General features: G+C 35.5%; 1 protein-coding gene and 1 long non-coding RNA gene across 4 annotated transcripts in view; one reads left to right on the forward strand and one right to left on the reverse strand.

The window, feature by feature from the left end:
* Positions 1-3,854: 3,854 nt before the first annotated feature.
* On the reverse strand, positions 3,855-8,959 carry LOC139695348 (uncharacterized). 3 transcript variants are annotated; one of them, XR_011702303.1, is made up of 4 exons: positions 8,131-8,619; positions 7,824-7,940; positions 6,083-6,227; positions 3,855-4,129 (listed from the first exon to the last, which is right to left on the reverse strand). It is a non-coding gene; the product is annotated as an uncharacterized lncRNA (long non-coding RNA). The 3 variants fall into 3 exon arrangements; XR_011702302.1 differs by lacking the exon at positions 3,855-4,129 and adding an exon at positions 8,635-8,959 and having other exon boundaries at positions 5,879-6,227; positions 8,131-8,499; XR_011702301.1 differs by lacking the exon at positions 3,855-4,129 and having other exon boundaries at positions 5,879-6,227.
* A 265-nt stretch (positions 8,960-9,224) lies between these two features.
* Positions 9,225-24,012, forward strand: part of Pur-alpha (Purine-rich binding protein-alpha) — a 72,184-nt gene continuing 57,396 nt past the window's right edge. Inside the window, exons 1-2 of the mRNA XM_071594233.1 lie at positions 9,225-9,287; positions 10,419-10,472. Of these exons, the coding sequence (XP_071450334.1) occupies positions 9,245-9,287; positions 10,419-10,472 (97 nt within the window). The 5' untranslated portion in view covers positions 9,225-9,244. The remainder of the gene's footprint in view (positions 9,288-10,418; positions 10,473-24,012) is intronic.

Consider the following 24,012-nt stretch of genomic DNA (forward strand, 5'->3'; position numbering starts at 1 on the left):
TTAAAGATCTTGTGGGTTTCATAGAGGTACCCCTGGCGCTAATTCTAAATTCTTGCTTTCAATCGGGCATCTTTCCTGATGCTTTGAAAATATCAAAAACGATACCTATTCATAAAAAAGGAGACAAAACGTTACCGTCCAACTATAGGCCTATTTCTTTAATACCGGTATTTGGAAAAATTTTTGAAAAGGCTATTAAGGTTCAGGTTTATGAGCACTTTCAAGTTAACAATTTATTCTCTCCTTCGCAATTTGGCTTTCGTAAAGGCTACTCCACTACTTCAGCTGTCGAGTCCGCAATTAATCAAATTCTAAATGCTTTTCTAAGTAAATCCTCCATTGTTATAACTGCATGTGACCTTTCTAAAGCATTTGACTGTGTTGCTCATCCAATTCTTCTGGAAAAACTTCATTATTATGGTTTCAATGATCTTGAATTACAATTTTTTGAGTCCTATCTCACTGATCGATCCCAATGTGTTTGCACTAATAACAATCTTTCCTCACCCCTGAAATTAGTCTATGGAGTTCCTCAAGGATCAGTCCTTGGCCCTCTTTTATTCCTTATTTTAATTAATGACCTACCGTCAAATGTCTCCTGCAAGTCCATACTCTATGCTGATGATACCACTTTTGTTCACGAGTCTAAGAATGTTAATTCTAGTACTATAACCAATTGGTGTTTATCAGAAGCATCAAACTGGTTTTCTGCAAACGGTCTGGTTCTAAATAATGATAAAACTCAGTCCCTGGTCTTCTCACTAAGTACCATATCTAATCCCCCGAGTACCATTAAATTACTTGGTTTCGAACTCGACCAAAAATTGACTTGGGAGCCTCACATACTGGGCACACTTGGAAAATTGTCAAAGGCTGTGTATATGTTACGTAAACTCAAATATATTATTCCAAAAGAGTTCCTTATTCAGGTATACTCTGCTTTATTTCATTGCCACATTGACTATGGTATTGTACTTTGGGGCCACTCACCTTCCACAAATATGTTATTTAAGATGCAAAAAAAGGCAGTCAGAATTATTTCCTTTTCACCCCCAAGAGAACATTGTAAACCTCTGTTCTGTAATTTGGGCATCATGACTCTGCATAGTCTGTATATCTATAAATGCCTATGTAATGTCAAGGAAAACCTTAGCTCTTTCGAGAAAAGGTCTAACTTCCATTCTCATAATACAAGGAACAGCGATACACTAGACATTCCCTATTGCAGATTAGCCAAGAACAGCAATTCTTTCAATATTCTAAAAATTCGTTTGTTTAATAGATTGCCCTCTGAGGCTAAAGTTGTGAGTGTGCCCAAGTTTAAGAAAGTTATCCGGAACTGGCTGACTAAAAAAGCATTCTACTCAGTAAATGAGTTTTTTGATTCAAAAATTGTGTGGTCCATGATAGACATACAATCATTTGTCTCACCAAATGTATTTTGACTGTAATATGTAATATTTGATTTGTAATATGTGTTTATGTAACCATAATCTCTAAACTATGTATCTCTATGACGAAGACTATTGCAAAACTATTTTGTTTAATGTCCAATAAAATTATTATTATTATTAATCTAATCTCTTGTCTTCCAGTCCAGCCACATGCCCAGTCCACTTCAGTCATTAAAGTCAGATGAACTCGGCCAATAAAGGCTCTCATTGTTAACTACTTGGATTCTTGAGACATAATTTTCTTTAAAAAGTCCCAGAGTTTTCCTCAGTACTTTCCACTTAAAATGATCAAGCATACTTTTTGTCTTCTCTGTCACAATCCAGACTTTGCTTCCCGCAAGTTACAATGGGTCTTCTGATTGTTATATACACTCTCAACTTGTAATTTTCTGGGTACCAGAAATTCCTGCCGAACCATAGCCAGTACAGGGAAAGGAACTGGCCATCCTACCCTGATGTGTAAATTTCACATACAATTGGGCTACGTATTGGATCAGCTCGCTTGACTTTTTGCATAATAAGTGACGAGGATAGGGTGATTTCCAGAATGATTGCATACCTTCCGCTTTATTTTGTGTTTAGCACTAATTTGCTAGCATCTTAGTGCTGCTATTGATCACACATTTTTCTAATTTTTTGTTCAGACATAATTGTCATTTTTTGTGTGAAGCTGAATAATATTTGGTGTATACACTTTAAAATCTCCTTGAAGAAATAGCCACAAGAAGACAGCAATAAGAGAATAAAAATAACCATTAAAATGTGAAGGAAAATCATTGAAAAATGAGAACAAAGTGCAAGCATGGATTCTCTAGTATGCACATACAATCGGTCAACATCGACGATTTTCAATGACCTCAAGAACAAGGACAAAATTAAAGGGATGGTTGCTTCCAAGGAACCAACAAGAATATCTACGCAATCGTTACATATTTTAAACTATGTTGAAAGGCTTCTCATTTGAATTAATGAAAAATAATTGAAATGAAACTTAACGAGACTATCATCTATGAGAAGGCAAAAGCGATTTCGCTGAATTTCATCAAAAATGATTGAAGAGATGCCAGGATCATCAATTGCCCAAGAGGAAGTATATAAGGGAAGCTGTGGTAGTTTAAGAAGTTTAGGAGAAGAATCGGCACCCACAGTAAGTATACTGAGGCATGCTGAAGCAGCCAGCTGTGACTAAAAGGCATCGTTGACTACACGAAGCTTGCAGATTGTGAGGGTTACTAGTCGCAACAGGTTTTTGGATCTCTTCTGGAATAAGACGCTAAAGTAATCTTTGTAACCACAGAGAAGAATGGATTGCCCAGCCACAAGCCAATGAAAGACCATCTCAAGCTGCTCTTTTGTGCCAATGCAAGCAGCATTTTGAAAATTAAGCCCCTGATTGTTTACCATTCCGAAACTCCATCAGCCTTCAAGAAGCGCTAAGCCAAGAAGAGAGGGCTAAATGTGATATGAAAGACATGGGAAACTTCCATTGTACTATGCTTAAGAAGCATTACCCCAATAAGGCAATGCTGTGTTGTATTTTCACAACAATTTGGAGTGTCAGCAAAAACAAATGAGTAGAATTCCAGAATGAATGATTGCTTGTTGTGAAAGGTTCCAGTGCATTTGAAACAATAGATGAATATGACAAGCAAAAATTGTATTCAAGGATAGGGAAACATGGAGAAATTTGTAAAAGAGAGTAAGTTTCCTTTTGATAACCTGAGATCAGGTTTTTCTTGATGGTGCATGGATGGCATTACAGACATGTGCGCCAGGATATAAAAATATTAAATTAAAATGAATGAAAATTATTCACTAGTTCATGAAACTAGTTAAGTAACAATTAATACCTGCTAAATTATAAGGCATGGAAAAAGGAGCATAGAATATTTTTTGACTGTAAGGGGTTGTCTATGCATTGCATAATATGCAGAGTGGTGAAGGGTATAAAATCATTGCGCAAGGATGGTGAGAGTTCGAGGAAATGACTCTTCTTGGGGAGTTGCTAATTATGATATGGAAAATTGTGAGATTTGTCATTAAATTTTTCCTCAAGCACATTAAATTACAGACAATTAAATGCAAAATTAACAGAAGAAATTTTAATTTAAAAAATTGTATGACTAAAGAATAGTCATGTTGGCAAGAAAAGTGTCAACATTTTTGGATGGGAGGTCAGCAGGCCAAGAAATATGAGGTATTACCTGAAAAGTCTAAACAAAATTCCCAAATTTATAGCATGTTTTATTTATACGTATTTCTAAGATTTTGAGAACATAAGTGCCATGACCTCCAAAAATTATGCTAAACTTTTACATTATTTCACAAGACTCAAACAATTTAAGAATGAATTAACTCATAGCTGAGTTGATATTAATGAGGAGATAAAAGATTTGGTAATGAGAAAGGAAAGACCTGTAAAATAGTTTCCAATTAATCTAACTTCTTTTGCTGATAATACTTGTCATTTCACCAATTACAGTTTATTGGCTTTTCCTTTTATTTGTGGAAGTGTTGGGAAGTAGTTGCTTGATTACCACTTCAAAATCATAAGAGTCCTTGGTGTTTGTTCCTGATTTGACTAAGGAAGTTTTTGCTTTATTATGTAATGGTTCTTTGGAAACTTGGGCTTTTATATTTTGCTGATTCACTGGCAATATTTCCCTGTGAAAGGACTGATGAAGCAGTAAATCAGAGACACATTGCTACTATTATAAATAAAAGATTTCCTGTTTTCACTTTGTATAATGATGCTTGAGAATAATATTCTAGCAGAATACTTAGCCTCTATTGAAGAAATCTACAACTTTAACAGTGAATGAAGCTGGGAAAAATTATTTTTAAACACAAGTGTAGAATGATTATTACTGATGTTAGGCAAACAGCTAGTTAACTGTAAAATGTGGATGGTCCCTCAAAGTGATTACATTCAATAGTAGACATCTCAAGTACTTAGGTATTTTAATATTATATTATGCTTTACACTATTTTTCAATTCCTAATGCCCCATATCCCTTTCCACCCCATTCAAAATATTTCACTTTACTCCCTGTTCCCATTTACTTTTCTGCAGTTTTTAAGGTCTAAATGTTGCTCAATATCACAATTAAGAATTTATGTTTACATATTAAGTAATATTTATATTGACGACATTTAATTTGGTAGTACCATTTGTGGGTCACGGTAGTCCAGGGGTAGGGCCTTGGACTACGGACCGGAGGGCTCGGTTCGATTCCCGGGTGAGCCTCTCTGGGCACCTGCAGCTCCACCCAAGCTATGTGATTTTTCAGGTACCAGATATTCCAGGAAAACCATAACCAGCACATGGAAAGGAACTGGTCCCCCTACCCCGATGTGTGAATTTCACATGCCGTCAGGCTTAGTACTGGGTGAACTCTACCATCACCTACCAAACTGACCTTCAGATTGATTACTGTATTTATGATTTTTTTAGTACCTCAAAATGAATAATGCATATTATTATTATTACATTAATATGGGGATCGTGATGGTGCAGTGGCTAACGAACAGGCTTCCACCAAGAGGGCCTGGGTCCAAATCCTGGAGACAACAAATATTTTTCAGAGGTATTCTGATATTACTTTAGGTGCTGTGGAGAGCACTTTGTGTGAGTACGATGTCCGTCGGATGGGACGCTAGATGGCGGACCCCTTGGTGCCTTTCCACAAGATTAGGCCAATGCTGACGCCGGGTTTATCTTCACCCTTCCCTTTCGTCCCTAATGGTGCAAATGACCTTGGCTGTTGATCGCCTCACCTAAAAACTACTACTATATTAATATGTCCTCCCTACTTTTTCTACTGTCTTGAATTTCTACCAAACAATATCCCCTATCAAATTTGACATTGGTAAGTTTGACTCCATCTCAATTCAGCAATTTTCTTCACCTTTTCTCTATCCACATCACAAAAGATGCTAATCAAGAGTCTTCTTCTTTCCTAAAAGACTAGTTTTTGATTCCGTAAAAGTTCCATCATCAAAATTGTTAATATTTTTCCATTTGTATTTACTCTTAGTTTCCATCTTCGATTACCTCTAATTGTACACACCTCTTAAATTAAAGTAAAACATCTTCTAATGCCTTTGAAGCCATGCCTATTTCATTTGAACAACCTACCGTCAAAATTGAGCTTATCTAACTATTCTCAAGCACTTCAATGCTCTATCATGCCTTAAAACCTCCGGAAATCAATTCTTTTCATTTCATTCTTATTCCATCTTTAGCATACTATACCTTTCACAGAGATTCTGCAATTCTTGAATGAAGCATGTTTTTAAATTACCAGAGTATATATTGATGAGTAATTTCTGTAAGCCAGAATGGGGTTACATGTAGCCTTAAACCTACATGTTTACATAATTTTGTTGTTTAAATAAACTTGATACTTATTATTTATTGACTTAATTGGGTGAGATTGAGACTTGTTGCCCCTTCTTACACCCAACCATTACACAATATATTGAAGACAATTACATACACCCAAGTGCTAGGTGGAGGAAAATCCACCTAGGCAGGAATCAAACCTGCAACCTTCGGCTTGGCAGGCAAGGACATTACCCACCGCCACCAGCAACCATTTAGCAGAGATATGACAGCATATACTTACTAGATTTACGACTTGTGTACAGATTTCTCGAGGCATTGGAACTCGAGGTTCATTTAAAATTGCAGGGGTGGACACTTGCTTGCAAATTTGATATGAATGTATTGCATTCATAATGGCTACTTTATCCACTCTTCTCATACGTGCCCTGTAGGGAGTTCCCAGGTTTTAAAATTTTATTAAGATTGTTTATGAAACATGGAAAAGTTAACGCATCATGATGATGGGCAGATGATTGTTTGAATTCATGCATTTTATGCGTAAATCCCCTGATTATATTTTGAGCACACCTGATTTAAAAAAATGCATTGACATAGAAATGCAAATAGCTGATGGTATTTTGTACTAAATTGAATTTAATTTATAGGCAATTTTAATTGTGCATATTTTCAACCAAGTGCTTCAAGACTGTATAACCACACCTAAGAAAGTACACTCCACATCAAACTTAGGGAAATGAACAGTTAACTCAGTTAAATGCAATATATTCTTAAATGATTAAAATTAAAAGCTACAGATAGATTAATGTTCATTAAGTTAAATAATAATAAACTTCTAATGCAATCATGTTAATTTAACAAAAATATTTTGACTCCCTTCTTGTTACACTTTAACAACTAATGGAAATAATTATTATTATTACTTTTTATTTCCCCAGAGATCACAATACAAAAATACCAGGTGGGCGGTGTATGTACATGATATAAGGCACGTCAAAAAGGAGCAGAGGCACAGGCTCAATTAAGATACATGATGACTGATAATGAAGACTCGGATTTCAATCCTGGAGGTTGCAAGACTTCAATGGTATCCTGATTTGCAGTTAATTGAAGTGCTCTCCAATTGGGTGCCAAGTGGAGTATGCAATCCATCAAATGGGACATTAAACTGTTGACCCCTTGGTGCCAGTCATTAAGAGTAGGCTAATACCGAGACAAGGTTTCTCTACACCCTTCCTCTGTTCCCTAAACATCCAACCTCAACCAAATTAACAATCTATCCTATTGATATAGTTCAACTTTTATTTCTACAACAAAATTACATCACCTACCTGCTCTACATTTGCTATCTGGTATTTAGTACTATGCAACCCTAAGCTGAGTCTTTTCACCTTCACTGTAAAATACCCAATCACTTTTACTGAAATAGGCCAACTCTCAGTTACTTCTCCACATCACATCACAAAATCTAACCTATCTAGACTTCCTTTCTTCAATTCCCTGGTAAGTTATCTCCAAGGAGACCGTTTATGAACACTGACTACTAATATATTTTAAGATTTAAAAAGTATGGCCTCAAGTGAAACTAGTGTTAAACTACGAAATTAGTCTCTAGCCAAAGTAAGAAAGATCACCAAATCGGTAAAGGACACCCTTGAGAAAATGGAATAATTGCGCTAGAGTACAATGGATTGCCAAAGATCGGAGATAATTAGCAGGTTTGAGCAAACGAATGCTCTTCCTCAAAAGAAACTACTAGCACCAAATGATACTAGATTGGACAAGTAATTTAATTCTGAAAACCTATTCAAGGAGTTTACTTTTACCATGGTCTTCACTAGTAGTACGGTAAATTTAATTTTAAAAATTTGATATAGCATTACACAATAATAATAATTACATTATGTTAAAATAAATTCTATAATGACTCAAAGCAATTCATATATAATGAGCTCTACTACTCACTACGACCGATGGAGTTTTATCCACGCCCAAGAAGATCAATGTAACAGTTATGAGCTTACTTAGAATACATATTGCTGTCTCTATATTCTTGGAGCATTTGATCAACTGGGACACTGTGTTGAAAGCTAGCGTTCTTAGGGAGAATCGCTCTGTATCCTACATTTATTTTAACTTTCCTGAATAAAAGAAGGCAAGCCGATCCATTAGGTTAGAGGCATAAGTAATGAGTGAAATCAGTCAAAACTACATATATGTTAAAAATTGTCAGTAGAAGTTTAAAATTTGCCTGGGAAAAATTTGCTTACATATTTAACAACTGGAGCTAAGAAATAAAAAGCAGTTTACTATTATACTTAAGTACTATACTTTTTCGCTCCAGACTTGAGATTCGTATTCATTTTCTGCTTTGATTCTCCAATAGGTTTAATATTTCTTCCACTTTCCGAAGAACATCCCAGTTTCAAGAAGGCCTTGCAGAGTGTTTTCAATAGTCCTCCGTAATGAGGAACGGGGCACAATTCGAAAGAGCTTATCATTATATCCTGTGTACCTGGACGTATATGGTCTGCATTTGATTTACCTCTTGTTTCAGAAGAGGTACCAAATCTCTGTAAGAACAGCGATGACATCCTTTTGTGCTCTTCGATTTCCAAATTACACAAGAATGAATCAAATTCTTTGAATCGGCTATTACATTTACAGGCTTCTTCCATTACGGTAGGAGAGGTACACCCACTGAGGTATTAAGATAGGAGTTTAAACGAATGGAGGTCTCAGCAGACATAAATGAAATCCATATTGTTTACTCATCATACGCAATCACAACCAAAAGGAGATGCATCCTGAAGAGGAAATAACAACACTTCATACCTCTAAAAACGGCTAAGGCAGCCTTACATACAGAGACCATAAGGGGAACAAGAGTCTTTTTCAGCTACTGATATTTTTTGTGAACTAAGCATTTAAGCATTAGGCCATACGAATCCAGTTGGACATCTCGAAACAGGCTATGGCCACAATTATGTGGTAATAAAAAATACGTTACTTTAAATAGACGGATGGAACAGGTTTGCGATATACAACATTTAAAATATGGCGTTCATAATGAATATCACAATACCATGGATAAATCCGGCAATTTCAACATAAAAACTAAACTATTCCTACTTTGTATACCCACCGGTATACATATAATCACAAGATTCGCAACGCAGACGACATACACAGAACGTCACTTCCGTAACATCTGTGTTTATTAATTTTTGGCTTTTGGCGTTTTTCCCCTTTATTTGACGATATAAATACTGTAACAGAAACTTAGCATTAAATAGGTACGCAGTTTTATTTTACAAGTGGCAAGTATTTACTACTTTTGAAAAGATCTATATTTCGGGAATGGTAATGGCGGAAGTAGTTCCGGCGCATGAATAAATTCCATGTACTGAATCTGAGCCTGAATATCGGTTGGAAGAGGGACATCATGTCGGACAGGGAGAGTGGTGATGACCAGCCTCAGGGTCAAAGTACGGGCGGTATTTCAGCATCATTTTTATCAATATGGAATGTTTTGACCTTATATTATCATTAACGAGAGTCGGAGGGAGTAATTGGGAGGATTGAGTTAGCAATTACAGTTAAAGCTGGTCAATGCTAAGTCAGACTAAACAAGATGGCGTGTCTTAAGTCTTCATTACACATGTATAACCTTAGAAAACTCATGTAGTTTGCCGCATAGCCTGAAAATTTGACTATATACACGTATCAGCATATTTGACATACCTGATTGGACACCAGTTAATACCGAATAGGTGTGTGTTGTCATTGGTAGAGTGTTAACTTTGTGTGATCATTCCCTCTCCTCCCGGAATACGAGAACAGACAGCAGAACCTACCACACGTGTCACAGTTGCTCGAAATGACTTCTTCTACATGGATGTAGTTTTCCCGATTATTAAGCCAAGTACATATGAAAGTTAAATGTTTGAAGTGTATGCCAAGATTTGCTGGTCGGTATGATGTTCTTAGTCTGAGAGCGAGAGTGAGTGCCCATCTGTGCCAAGTACTTTGTGGAAGGAATCCTCTACTTGAATACATTGTTATTATTTAGCCTTTGTTGTGTACTCCTTGGAGATATCAATAAATATTGCAATTGTCGTCAATTGCAACAATCATAATCAAGATGATCAGTATCGAATGTTTATGGGTTTTGCTCAGAAATAAACTTAATGGAGTGTCATTAAAGATTTTGAAAATCTCCAAACGTTTCATATGAATGTGAGCATGCTACAAATTGAAATCAACTTTCAGAAAACCATTTTAACCCGATAATGGGTGGCACATACTTAATGTGAATGAAGTTATTTTAAGATTGTCAATGAGGAGCTCTGGATCGTGCGGTAGTATGCCTGCTCGTAGTCGTGAGTAATAATAAGAAAATATATGCGTGTCACTAATTACAAAATTCTATTAAATTAATCTTTTTCGCCAATATTGAGGTTGACAGGGATAGGTTCTGTTATGCATATATTGGTACACAATCTGTTGATTAATGTTGAATTTATAGAAATAAGAGTAGTGTTACTGTAATTAATGATATTTTCCATTCTTCATTCAGCCAAAACGACCAATCGTATAAAATTCTCTTTATTTTCAAGGTAAATACCAGGTTGGCGTCATGGAAGGAGGGGGTGGCTCAGAATTTGACTCTGGTGAGACAACTTTTGTTTTTCATATATTTTGTCGAACTCTCGTTTTTTTCGTTTTAAGTAAGTGCTAATGATTTATGTTTAAAACATTTCTCCTGTTTGCTGATTGGATAAGATTTGAAAGGGGTCCCTAATTGAATAATTCTATATGGAATAATTATGCTGAAAAGTATTATTCCAATGCAATTTCACGGTGAATACAGTGCCCTTCAGGCATTTTTATTACTGCCCGAGTAATTAGATGTAGGTCAATTCGGTGATGATCAAGTTTAGGGTAAGAGCAGAGTTACCAATTTCATGAATTTTTAAGATATAAAGTTAGAGTTCGGTGCGTTATGTATCTGAGAGATGTAATTACTCATAATTATAGCGTTAGGTAACGTGAAACGCTATGTTCGAGCGTATTGTTAAACATGACCAGGCCCCCTCCACAATTTGTTGAAAATGTGCAACAGGGTATTGTCGATAATCCGTATTGTGTCAATTAAATGCAAAGTTACCTATCAGTTGGTGCAAGCACTAATTCTGAACCATGCATGCACATTCCCCAAGCAGTGAGATGAGGAGAAATGACATTAATTCATAATGTTAGTTGCTAGCTTTTCGAAGGGATCACCAGTGGATGCAATTGCATCTTGTTCAGGCTAACAAATTTGTGGCATTGCAATGACTTGGGAGTAATTAAGAAGAAATCTGAAATACATCACTTGGATGTTTTAACTGGAGGAAAATATATATAGAATTTAAAATCCAGCTGGAAGAATAGGAAATTTAGGCAGTTTTGAATTAATATTACTCATGAAACTGATGATACCATTAATTTTGCTGTTATCAGTTTTGGGAAATTCAGTGGAAAACTTAAGAAAATGTGATTTTGTACTCAATTCTATTACACTGGATAATTTATTTTGCTGCAATAGGTTTGTGTGATCAATTTTTGAAGCTTCTGAGCTATTGATGATAAGATGCTACCATTCACATTATAAATAGAGCACTTTCTCTGTAGTGCCAGAATAAGAAAATTCCTTTCCTTAAGTATTAATTGTATGTAGTGGCATAGTATTCATTATGACACTTAAGAGAGGGAGCTATCTCCCACACAAGTGTTCAAATTATCTTTCTCAATCATTACATTCATTGGTTTCAGCACCATAACTGAATTTTCAAGTAATGTGAATTTTGCAAATGCTCCTATTCTAGACAGTCCTTATATGGTTAAGGTATTCATGATCACATAATCAAAATCGTAGTAATCAACCCGAAGGTTGGTTTGGTACGTGATGGTAGAGTTCACCCAGTACTAAGGCTGACTGTGTGTGAAATTCACACATCAGGGTTGGGGGGCCAGTTCCTTTCCCTGTTCTGGTTATGGTTTCCCAGGAAGATCTTGTCCCCAAAAAATCACACTGCTGGGGTGGAGCTTTGGCTGCCCAGAGAGGCTTGCCCGGGAATCAAACCCGGAGTCTCCGGTCAGTAGTCTCTACCCCTGGACTATCATTTAGATGATTCCTACCTTTGATCACATGGGGGGGATCTTATACTAATCATTAGCTACCAGCTCTTTCAGTCTGAGCAGTCTCCTGTTTCAAATTTTTCAAGATTTTTAACATAGGCTTCGGGTACTCCCAGTGATGGGATACCACATGGGAAAGTGTGACATAAGATGCCTCCTAGTTACTCCCAGAGCTGTAAGGCAACGATATATACGGACCTTAGACCTCATGATTTATAACCATATGACTCTTAATTTTACACATTGATGCCTTGAAAGAATTATTACATTGATATTATTTTTTTCCATGTTTCTTTTCTCATTTTTCATTTTATTGGCCTACTTTGGCTGGAGAGATATTCGTTGATCTTCTAGATGTTGCCAAAGTAAATGTCTCTTACTCCAGTACTTCTAGTGCTCTCTAATTATGTCTGCTTTTGATGGCTATTATTAAATACATGAAAAAATGGTTGGAAATTATTTGGGCCGGGTATAATGTAGCCCAACTGCAACACTCGGATTTTCATTCTGAGTCAAAGAGAGCACTCAACCGATTATGCTTTTATGCCACCACTCTTTGTATACATTTGGTAGGAGTGACTTCTGCTTGCCTCTGTTTTGGGTCTTTCCTGGGCTTTTTATGTAAACTTGGTGATTGAACTCTTCTTGGTGGGACTTCTACTCAAAGATAGGGGAAATAATCATTTAATGCTTGAAAAAGGGTGAAAACCAGGGAGTTTTCAAATCTGTAAATCTGAAAGAAGACAATAAAAATGTCTTTTGACAACGTCAAGGAAAACATACGGTATTTTAAGTAACTTAATGAGTAGGATTGCAGGCTATGTAGTAGTTATAATTATACCAGGAGCAAGTTATGCCTATTAGGCGAGGAGAGTTTTTTTTCGTATTAAACGATGTGAGATTTCTCAAAAATATATTTTGTATGGAAATTATAAAATTTGAGTTTTTAAGTAATTGCTGGTGTAATGGTTTACTCTTCAAGTTTTGGGAAATAAATATTGTCTTAAAATAGTGTATGTTGCATGTGTGCACTAATTGGATTTGTTTTCAAAAAAGTTATTTTTTATTGGTGCAGTCATGTTAAAAGTAAATTAAATTGTTAAAATAAAGTGCAATTTTTTGTTTTTCATTAAGGCTCTCAATAATGAGTTATGGTTTCTTTTGGGGTGATATGGTAGCCTAGTGAGTTTTGGATTTGGCTAATGATTGGAAGGATTTGGATTTAAATCTGGGGGATGCCTTTGAACCTGCCGTGCCAAAAACCTAAGTGGTGCAATTTCTGATCAATAAAATTTCCTGGGAAACCTTGGGCATAGAGAAGGGAACTAGTCTCTCTACCCTGATTGTCTGAATTTCAAATGATGTAGGAATAACTATTATGTGAGCTGTCCCATCACATGCCAAACCCATTGTAAATTGCTGTGTAGCTTTTCTGTGTCTGAAATTTTTGCTTTACATTTTTGTTCCCACCACATTTCCTTTCCCTTATTTTCTCTTATACTTTTACATTATTCAACTATGGGTACCTACGTGACTTCAAGTAAATTTATTTAATGTTATCTTATTCTATTTATCTGTGTTTTCTCCTTATCCATCTTTTATTCATGAGTGGGTGATTCTATGTGAGTCTTGGTAGTCCAGGGTTAGATAGTTGGACTACTGATGGGAGGGCCTGGGTTTGATTCCCAGGCAAGCCTTTCTGGGCACCCTCAACTCCATTCAAGCAGTGTAATTTTTTGGGTACCAGATCTTCTGGGAAACCATAACCGGCACTGTCCTCCTTACCCTTATATGTGAATTACACATGCTGTTAGGCTTAGTACTTGGTGAACTCTACCATCACCTACCGAACCAACCTTCAGGTTGATTACTGTGTTTATGGTTTATGGGTGAATCTACCTGTTTTATGTTATTATCTAAAAAGAAGCATTCACAGATGCCTCACTATGCAAAGTTTTGTTGCAATTGGTATTTATTCTTTCCTTGTGAATTCCTTTTTCAAAGCCTTCCCAGTTAGTAGCATGTTTTGGAAATCATGAATAATGATTGCCTTTGATTCTTTTCATATTTTTGTTTACATATTACAATGCAGTTTTCTTTATTAGATAGTTCTGGTCATACATAAAATGCCACTACCATAGCGAGTAAGACTGAGGATCATTCCTTCAAGCTTGGAGAACAAACAGCTAGGTGGGGTTTTATGTTAATATTCGTGCTACTCAATGTGTTTGCAGAAGAAATGTGTTGGGTATATTAGAAGGCTTGAAATTGTAATGGGCGTAGGCTGTGAGCTGATCTCGATGATTAGGTTTCAGATGATATTTTGGGACTAAAGTTAGTGAGTCTGCCTATGGATTGTTGTTAACACATACTTGAATTTCTCATTGACAAGAAGGATGGCCGTAATCTTGTCATAGTGTGATAATTTAAATTTTAACCAGTTATTATTTGTGTATTTTAGCCTTATTTAATGGGAAAAGTGGTACAGACGTGAGGAGAAGAACCCATTAATATAAACAAGTGTTTTTAAAAATAGGGAGTTGAAGAATAAGACGCACAAGACCAATCCAATGAAGGCAAATATCTAAAAAAAAAACTAAAACTTCATTTCACATTTTGGAAAATTCTCATCCATGGCATTGTGTGCTATATAATTAAATGGCAAGTCTCTCTCAATTCTGTTGATTTAGAATTTAACTATCTTTCATTTTTGTAGGAGGAGGTATTGTCATATAATTTTGTAAATAAATATTTACTAACAATATTGGCATGTGTTTCTTGGACGGAAAACTATTGTCATTCTTTGGATGAGGTAATTTGAGCTAAAATGATTTCCATTTTGGTTTAAACAATTCAATCTTTGAGAAGTTGACTCAGTGCACTTCAATGTGCTCAGGTCTTGATCATGACTCATAGTAACTACATATATCTAGCTGATGTAATGTGGGGTGGGGCTTCAATCCCTTAAGGAGGAGAGTAAATATGATTTGAGTGCCCTTGAAAACAACTCCCTTTTCTCTCTGTCTGTCTATAAAACTTATCACAAAATTCTTATGATACAACACACTTTTTATAAGATGTTTTCATGATGAGAATGTGGAAATGTTCTAGTCAAGTTATACACATCCTGTTTTCAACCTTTCCTCGTGTGCTATTCTGTCCTGTTTGTCTTTTCGATTCAAAGTTCCCAGAGGAGGGAACATTGCCATCTCCCCACCGAATTTTGTTTCTGCATTAATTCTCTTCAGAAAATTGGGTATTCATATTGTAGGCTTGAAAATTTTACCTTTCTTTTATTTATACTCTTTGCAGACTTAGCAACTACTGAATATGCCCCAGTCATGATACAGAGATGGCTGATAAATGACGCATATTATTGTTTTTATTCCCTATTGTTCTTCTACTTCTCTTACAATGGCTCCAGTGACATGAATGTTTTAATATAAAAAAGTCTGCTGCCTGGGGAAATGATATTCGTATATTGCATAATACAGTCACAAGAGCATAGATTTAGAGAAAGGGGAAAGTCCAGTTCGGGTTGTCATTAGCCAGCGGATTGCCTGGTTAGCCATCCATAAAAAAATTGTGGACACCTTCAGTTTTCCAATAAAACTTACCCGGGAGGTTGTGTTTTGGTGTAGGGCTTTAAAACAAATGCAGGAATATGACATATACCCCATTCGTTTTTGTGGATTAGTGTAACCTTCAAATTCTTCGTCCTTTGCCTCTTTAGACTATTGTATCTACTGCAACTTCTTCTCAACAGCCAGTAATTATGATTCTTTCAATTATTAAATCCTTGAATGTGCTAATTTGTATCAGCTTACAAATATGTCATTTTATCGTCACATTTGAATAGTTTGAAATGTCATGGAAATTGTAATGAAAACTATAACCAGCAAAAATGCACGCTGTGGTTCGAATAAAGGACTGAAATTGGAAACCTCTCGATGTCTACCCCTGCAGCTGATCCTCACTGTAATTGACAGGATGAATAGTTGTCTCCAGATATCTTCATGGAAGGAGGTTGTACCTTGGTTTTCTAAATTTCACCCAAGATACTTTTAAATCGCACTTTCTTTAATTCATTTAGTACCTGTTTCACAGCAAAATAATCTAAGGGATTTAAGTGCTTGTGGAATCTTTTCTGAGATCTGAGAAACTTGGGACAATGCAGACTGAGAATGCTAGGATTGAATATCTTCAAAAATGTACCTCATTGATGTACTTTTAGAAAATATAGTGTCCTCTTTTTAATTGAAACTGGAAGTGCTATTTTCTTCTTCCTTGAATTTCATAATTTCTTTATAGGAGTTTTCTTTCCAGATGTAAACAATCTACTGGTTTATGTGATCAGAGCAAACTTTTTTAAAACAAAGTTCAATAAGAAACATTTCACTTTTCAGAGGCAAAAAATGAGCTTTCAGAAGTGGCTGAAGTGTTAGACATGATCAAAAATAGCTATAGGAATTGTATATTGCGTCAATGTCAGATCAGTTACTACTTGGGCATGTGTGTCATTTCATTAGCGTGTACTTGTACATTTAATTGCAAATGAATATTTTTGCACATTTACAATAATGATATAAATGACGATTTAAAAATTTTATCCATTCTAAAATTCATTTGGTAACTATTTAGTTTGGCTGCGTAGATTTTCGCGGCGGTGGCTTGAAGAATTCTGCATGTCCGGGTTTTCACCGCGTTGTTGTTTGAAGCCGACAACAGTTTCGCCGAAGTTTCATCCGGCGTCTTCAGGTCGAAGACGCCGGATGAAACTTCGGCGAAACTGTTGTCGGCTTCAAACAACAACGCGGTGAAAACCCGGACATGCAGAATTCTTCAACTATTTAGTTTATTAATATCACAACTGGAGGCAACCAATGGAGAAAAAGGAAGGCAGTGGCAACTTCTTCCCCAGGGGAGGGATTGCCACTGCCACATATAAGAATCCACCAACCGCTTAACTATTTAGGAAACCTATCCCTCACGGTCTTGCTAAGCCCATTGGGGCTTATCAGCTGGTGTTTGGTGCTACACTTTTCTTCTATGAACAAGCTTTTACACACAATCAATGTTTGTCAGATGTTATATCCTCTGTTAATCATCAATCTCACTTTTCACGATTCAATGTTTCTTCTTATTATTATCAAGCCAACAGAACACTATGAACTGTTTGCTTTCATTAGTCAACACATCATTGCTGAACTAGAAGTGGCAGGGAAGAACTGTTTGCATCTATGAAATGGATTATATAGTGTTAGTGTGTGTGTTTGTATGGTAGATGTCTTCATATCAAAATTGTTGGGATTTTTTACCTTGTTTTTTTAATTATACTGTGTACAAGACTAGAGTGATGTATATCAATATTCCTCTTAGTTGATCTGGTTGCTTTGATCAACTCGTATGTAGTTTTGTGTTGCTGATATCAGAAGTAAACTCAAACACCCTTTTTGTCTTTGCAATGGTCATACTTTTGCTATTTACTCTCTCTTTGCGACCAGGCTCCAGGTCCAAAATTTATTTTGGTTTTGGCATTTGGCACTGACTACTCAGTAGATTCTCCAGTACTGTGATTTATGTCTTAGTGGAATTCCAGCATGCATGGGCTAATATCATTCTTTGGACTTTTTTGCCTCAAAATATATTGTTTAATACAGGTCTTTTATCACATTTTATTTTACTTCTGCTCCTTAATTTGCTCTTTGAAATTACATATTTTCTATGCACTATTCAATGATTTATTTACACATTTGTTTTATCCTCTAATCATATAGTTTTTATGTGATTGGGTCTTCAGTTACAATTTCTGGTTCCTTCAGAGGTTTGTTGTTCATCTTCATCATTGGTTATTTTTAATAGCCTAATTCAATCAACTCAAATATTGCAACAAAAAATCAATTTGGAATGTTTAAATGAGAGGGAAATCAGAAAGAATACCTTATTTTAAAAAATCTGCAAAAATGTATGCAGAGAAATTATATATAATGATAGATATGGCAATAACTTCTTTAAAATCTCTGGCAGAAAACAAAATATCATGACACCTCTGTAGCCATATTTCTGATGTCTGGGGTGCTTACGTATTCTGCTTATGGTTGAAGTTTGGCTGGTTCACCTTTGTCTTCATTTTTAAGGTTTCACTGATCACATGATCTTAATATCATGACCTCCCAGGCTACTTTCCATACCATAAAATCTTCAACAACCAAGCTTCTTTTTTGCTTCCATTTTTTCAATCTTCTTCGTTAAAAATCTAAAGAAATTCTCATATTACCCTTCATTCCGCTGAAATACTCTTTGTTTTATGGTCCCTCATCCAATCTCATATTCATGGTTAAGATTACTTAACACCAGGTACATTGCAAATATTATGAGACAAATTTTTTTTCCATGGAATATTGTCTCGAATTTTGACTTCCATAGTGCAAGCCTGAATGTGAAATGCTTTGATATTTTGAGCTGTGGCCCCATTTTTTTCTCATTTCTGTACATTTTAGTGTAATGGCAGCCAGTAGTTGAAGAGGAAGGTTGGTTATTGGCAACTGCAAACTTCCCTCCTATTGCATGCTCCTTATTGCATGCTCCTCTTCTGCAGCTTACTCCTCTTCTACTGCATATTACTCTCCAGTTTTCCTTCTTCAGATATATGTATTTGAAATTCATCAAAATTCAATTTCTAATCGTAAAATGGAGGCGTGATCAGTTCTTACATCGAACAGGTAGTTAATATATTCTAAGGATTATCTGTTAATTTTTCTTAGCACCTGTTTCACTCTTCTTATCGAGAGCATCACCTCCTGATCAGTACTGCTATTTGCACAGTATTTAAACCCGATCAAAAGCCAAAATGTTTGTTCTTTTAGAATGTGTGCTATATATTAACCCAATTTCCATTTTGGGTTTTTTTCTAGGATGTGTAAATGAAATTCTGAATGCTGAAGTCATTGATAGCTTAAATGGTTAGGTAGTGGTCATGGAGAAATTCAGCCATTATCTAAGCATATTTACATAGTAAGTAGTAGTGGTGAAGGAGGAAATAACAGAGGGGATTGTTTGTTTTTTGTTACTGCTTTGTAAACCCAAGGCGATTGTTGATAGTGGTTTGGAACCATTGATGGCTTATTTCCATTTGTTAGACCTAAAATTTGAAAATAATTCATCTAGGGTGGAGAACAGGGAAGAAATTGTTCATCAATAAAGAAAGAAAATTTCCTTACACTGCAAGTGCAGCAGAAAGATGCAAGCAATTAATCAATGACTAATAATAAGTTTCCTGGTGGTTGCGAATATTCTCATTAGCCAGCAACATTGCTCATTATGACCACCATTGTAGAAAGTGAGAGGGAATATCACAGCTGTTGGTCACTTAATATACAAGATGATTTTGCTAGTAATATACTGATTTTATGGTAACCAGCTGAAGTCTTCAAAAATTCCTTTCTTGAAATCTGTGTGAAAAAACAAGTACGTATTAAAAAATCTCTCCACATCAGCGGCATTGTTATTTGTAAATAATTCTTGTTAGTGTAATATTTCTCCTGATCCTGTCATTGATTCCTTTTTAGTCTTCCAAAGTAACTAATATCTATTTCATATATGCATCATTATTTCCTCTTTCTTTAAAGTATGTCCTTTAATAATTAGGACACCCTTCCTGTTTATGAAACTCATCATTACGATTGTTTTGGTACTCAGTATGTTCATTATATGTGCATATCTTTTGTTGGTCATGCAATGGTTTGACTATAGATGGAGAGAATTCTGTGAAGTTTTTGAATACTCTTATTGGTATTCCTAATTAGCAATACTAGAATTAGTTGATAGTATGAATTATTAGTACGCTGGAATTTTATCAGCGTTAGAACTTGCTGAGAGGTCATTTTACAACCCTTTGTATATTTCATAGGGTATTTTTAAAATCCAGGACATGTTGCCCAAAGCCAAGGCTAGCTCACTTGCACCATCCTGTTAAAAGCAATATGAGGCAAATAGATCCAAAGCACATCTAAGCAGAAGTTCTGACTGGTAGTAGCCATAATGTTTTTCAGGAGGTAAACATAAATCTATTTTCACCAGAATTATGCGTGTTAGCCCTGTTCATTGTTATCTACTCACATTTGTTAGGAAAAACATAGAGCGGGTAACAAGCCAAACAGTCTAAACAATGGATTCAACATAATATAGTGATAAGGGCATAAGAGTGAGGGCAAAGGACTGAATTAGGAGCTTGAAAGTGAAATTGTGCTTACACGCTCTTGATGACATGTGGAGTAATCATATTATAAACAAGTTTCCAGTGCTTAGGCATGTAAAATTAAGTTTAACCTTCTGATAAACTTTCTAGGGCATGGTTTGTCAAGGTATTATGTTGTAAATTTTTATAAGCAAGCCATTAGGACTGAGCATTGGCTGTTTTAACTTAGTTAAACAGCACATGCAAGCATTTCACAAATTATTTGGAATTTTTATACTGATTTGAGATTTTCAAGTCCTTGTGTACTGCATTTAATTTAGTTGTGAGTAGTATCTCTTGAGGCTCATTAAATGAAGTTTATCTCATCTGACTAAATATTTTGCTTTAAGTATTTTGATCTATCTAAGGCTTTAATGGTGAAAATGGCCCTTATATTGCATATCCACATCTGTGGTTTGGAGATATTTTCTTGTTTTGATTTTTAAAATGAGAAAACCAGAAGCTGATTTTGTAGCAGAGAAACATGGAGTGACTGCTAATATTGGTTTTTTTATCCAATAATTATTACTTTATAATTCGTGTGGATCACGGCATCTGCCAACTTTGAAAATATGGATTATATGCTTTTTGGAAAACTTAGAGATGTGTCAGGGAATTTGGTGGATATTCTGGAAAAAATCAGTATTTGACACATTTTATGAGGGAAAGTTTCCTGTACATTATTTCAAGAGATGCAACTTCTTTGCAGTTTTTCTGCATAGGCCTTGTTATACTTGTCCCTTAATTTCAGAGACAACACAGGGAGCACAAATTGAGACAGTGGTTCATGATTTTCTTCCAAACATGGGCCTGTATATTTTGTTTTCAGTTCTCTAAATATTTTTTTTTTTAATTTTATGAGTACATTCCAGCAGTGTCATCAACTAATCTTTTTTGCTGTGGCTCCTGTATGTGTGTGATTTTCCTGCTAGGGGGAAATGTTTTAATTGTTCCTCAGTTGTGTAATATCAAGATACTCATTTTCTTGTGGTTGTAAGTGATTTCAGGCTTCCTGTTGATTGATGAGAATAAAAAAATTTCATTCATTTTGAGGAATATAATTTCGATAAAGCAGCCCATCATCAATATTTCTTCGTTTCATTGTTTTATTTACCAGGAAATCTATGTTCCTCTAAGGGAGGGTCCATTGTTAATTAACTGAGACAAAAACAGGATTTCAGGATTGTGTCTATTCATTACTCTTCACATATTTATTCATGTTTACTTGTCTTGTTGAACATAATGTTGTGTTGCGCAATAACACAATGAGGCCACCAATCGTTCCTCATCATTCCGGGCACTTTGTCCATAATTCTTTACATATGACTAATATTTGCCAATGAATGGATTTGATCAGGAACCAGGAAAAAGCAGAATGTGGATACATCAGAAATTTTGGATAGATGACACCCTAATGGCTCTATTCCATTAAAACTTGCACATTCTTATTGAAAGTTATTTTGAAATTATGGTTATGACAAAACTAACTAGTTAGAGGTAAGTTTTAACTTCTGCCTGTCATCAACAAATCAGGCTTTTCTGGTACAGACTGGAAATCATATAGTATTTGGGTGCTGTCTAAAACCAATTTCTCGTACTCTTATGTTCCAAGACTCTTGCATTTACCACTTTGTATTTCCGAAGAAAAGAGAGAAATTTATAGGATGCTGCCACATGTAATGGAGCATTTGATGGTAGGTGTTGCTGTCCAGAAGTATGTTCCCTACCTGTTAGGTGATGGATAAGAGAAGGCACTTTTTGAGCATTGTTGTTTGCAACATTGCCAGTTGTTTAGGTAGGGATACATGACCTTGGAGATTGTTTGATACTTCATTCTTATTGTACCAGCTCACTAATCCAAATCTAACCAGAAGCCCTTGTGGTAAAATTCAGAGTTTTACCCTCATGCTATCGCTTCAATTTCCAATATTGTGTGACTTCAAATAAAATATTTGCACTTTTTGCTCGAATTCAGTGCTATGATGTGTTCATCACTTATTTGCAATTTTTCCTCTGCATCAGTATACCTAATGAAGCTATTGCTCTCCTGCTTAGTTTGTGGCATAGGCATTGAAGTTTCTTATTTTGTGTTTATCCATTATTGCCTTTCTTCTATTGTTCTTGTCATTTCGCCCATTCTTACTTTGGAAACAATCCTATATTTTGACATTTGATAGTAGATAGTAACATTGATAGGGATGATGGTTCGTGAAGAAAACAAGGTAATGGAAACACTCAGCTCAAAAAATACTTGGAGAAAATTAAGGCTGCCATACAGGTTGCCTGCCATCAAGGACACAGTGAATGTCCTAGAAACATAATCTTTTCTAAAAAGCTTACAACAGTGGATCATGAGAACCATGGTGGAAAAGTTTCAGGATGGGACCCAATTATTTTTGGAAAAATTGGCTTTTTCAGTCATCCTTGTGAATGAAATTCTGTCGTGAAACTTGCCTGGGCAGGGACATGTCATAAGATCCTATAGTCTGACTCAAAAGGAACACTTAAATAGTGCATAGTAAGGTAAAAAACTACAGCATTCATAGCATTTTAAATGATATTTTTTGGAAATTTTTCCTTCATTAATGACAGTGTTAAGAGGTCTACACCCAGTTGTATCTATGAGGAGTACGCTTGGGAGTTCAAGGTGAAAATATTTTTTAACATTAGATGTGTGTAAATTTTTCCATTTTTCCCAATCATATCCAACATAAATTAAAAAAAATCACAGTAAGCGTGACTGATGAGCAAAAAACGTGAGCATGAACAATTAAACTGCTCATGGACATATCTGTTGTTAATGTAACTAGGCTAGATAGTCTTCTGAAAAAGTTAACAGTTTCAGGCTTCACTTTGTGGAATTCCTTCATGATGAGGGTAAAAAATAATAGAAACTTAACACGTCCGCACACTTTTAATGTTCTACGACCATGGTTTCGATGCACCTGATGATAATTCGCAGCATCAAAACCATGGTCGTAGAGCATTAAAAGTGTGTGGAAGTGTAAATTTTCCCTTATTTTTGGCCCTCATCTTCTGAAAAAATCAGTTAAATGACAATGTATCTGCAAAAGATGAATTAAATAGGAATCTAAAAGCCCAAAGATGTTTGAAGGGAAACGTTAATTAAGATATGTGACCCTTAATTTCCTCTGTGTAGATAATCACATTAAAGTTGAAGTTTCCTCTGATTGTTCAAATACTCTTTTGTGTGTTTTATTCACAGTTGATATGCCAAAATTTGGTGGAATGCTCTGTCCATGTCATCCTCTGATTTATTCCCTTCAGATTGCCTTCAGTAAGCTATTATGGCTCAAAAAGTCTGATGAGTTTATCCTTTTACCATTTTCAGTGTTTTACTAAGTATTATATATTTCTCAACTATCCATAGAATTTATTCATAAATCTCTACATCCAATCATTTGATCTGCATCATTCTTCTGAGTTAACTTGTTTCCACCATCTCAATCTGCTCGTTCTCTTTTGGTGTTGCTGTCTATATTCGTGCATCGACATAGTTCGTCTGTCTAAATAGTGTAACTTCAGCTTTTCATTGATTTAACTTCACGTTTGCATTAGAGCTTTTTTTATCCTTGCTCCATAACCCAGCTAAATACGCTTTTATTATCTATGTATAACTAAACTATTTCTATGTCAGAGATCTAAAATAATATATAGTAGATGATTAAAGTAGTTTCTCTTATGCCTCTAACTACGGGTTAAATGGAAGAAGGGACCATTTGGTCTCAATTTTGCCCAAATAAAGACATCTAACTATCTAACTACATGCCGTC

This window comes from Hetaerina americana, unplaced genomic scaffold (assembly GCF_022747635.1).
Source record: "Hetaerina americana unplaced genomic scaffold, ioHetAmer1.1.p SCAF_6, whole genome shotgun sequence".
Lineage (NCBI taxonomy): Eukaryota > Metazoa > Arthropoda > Insecta > Odonata > Calopterygidae > Hetaerina > Hetaerina americana.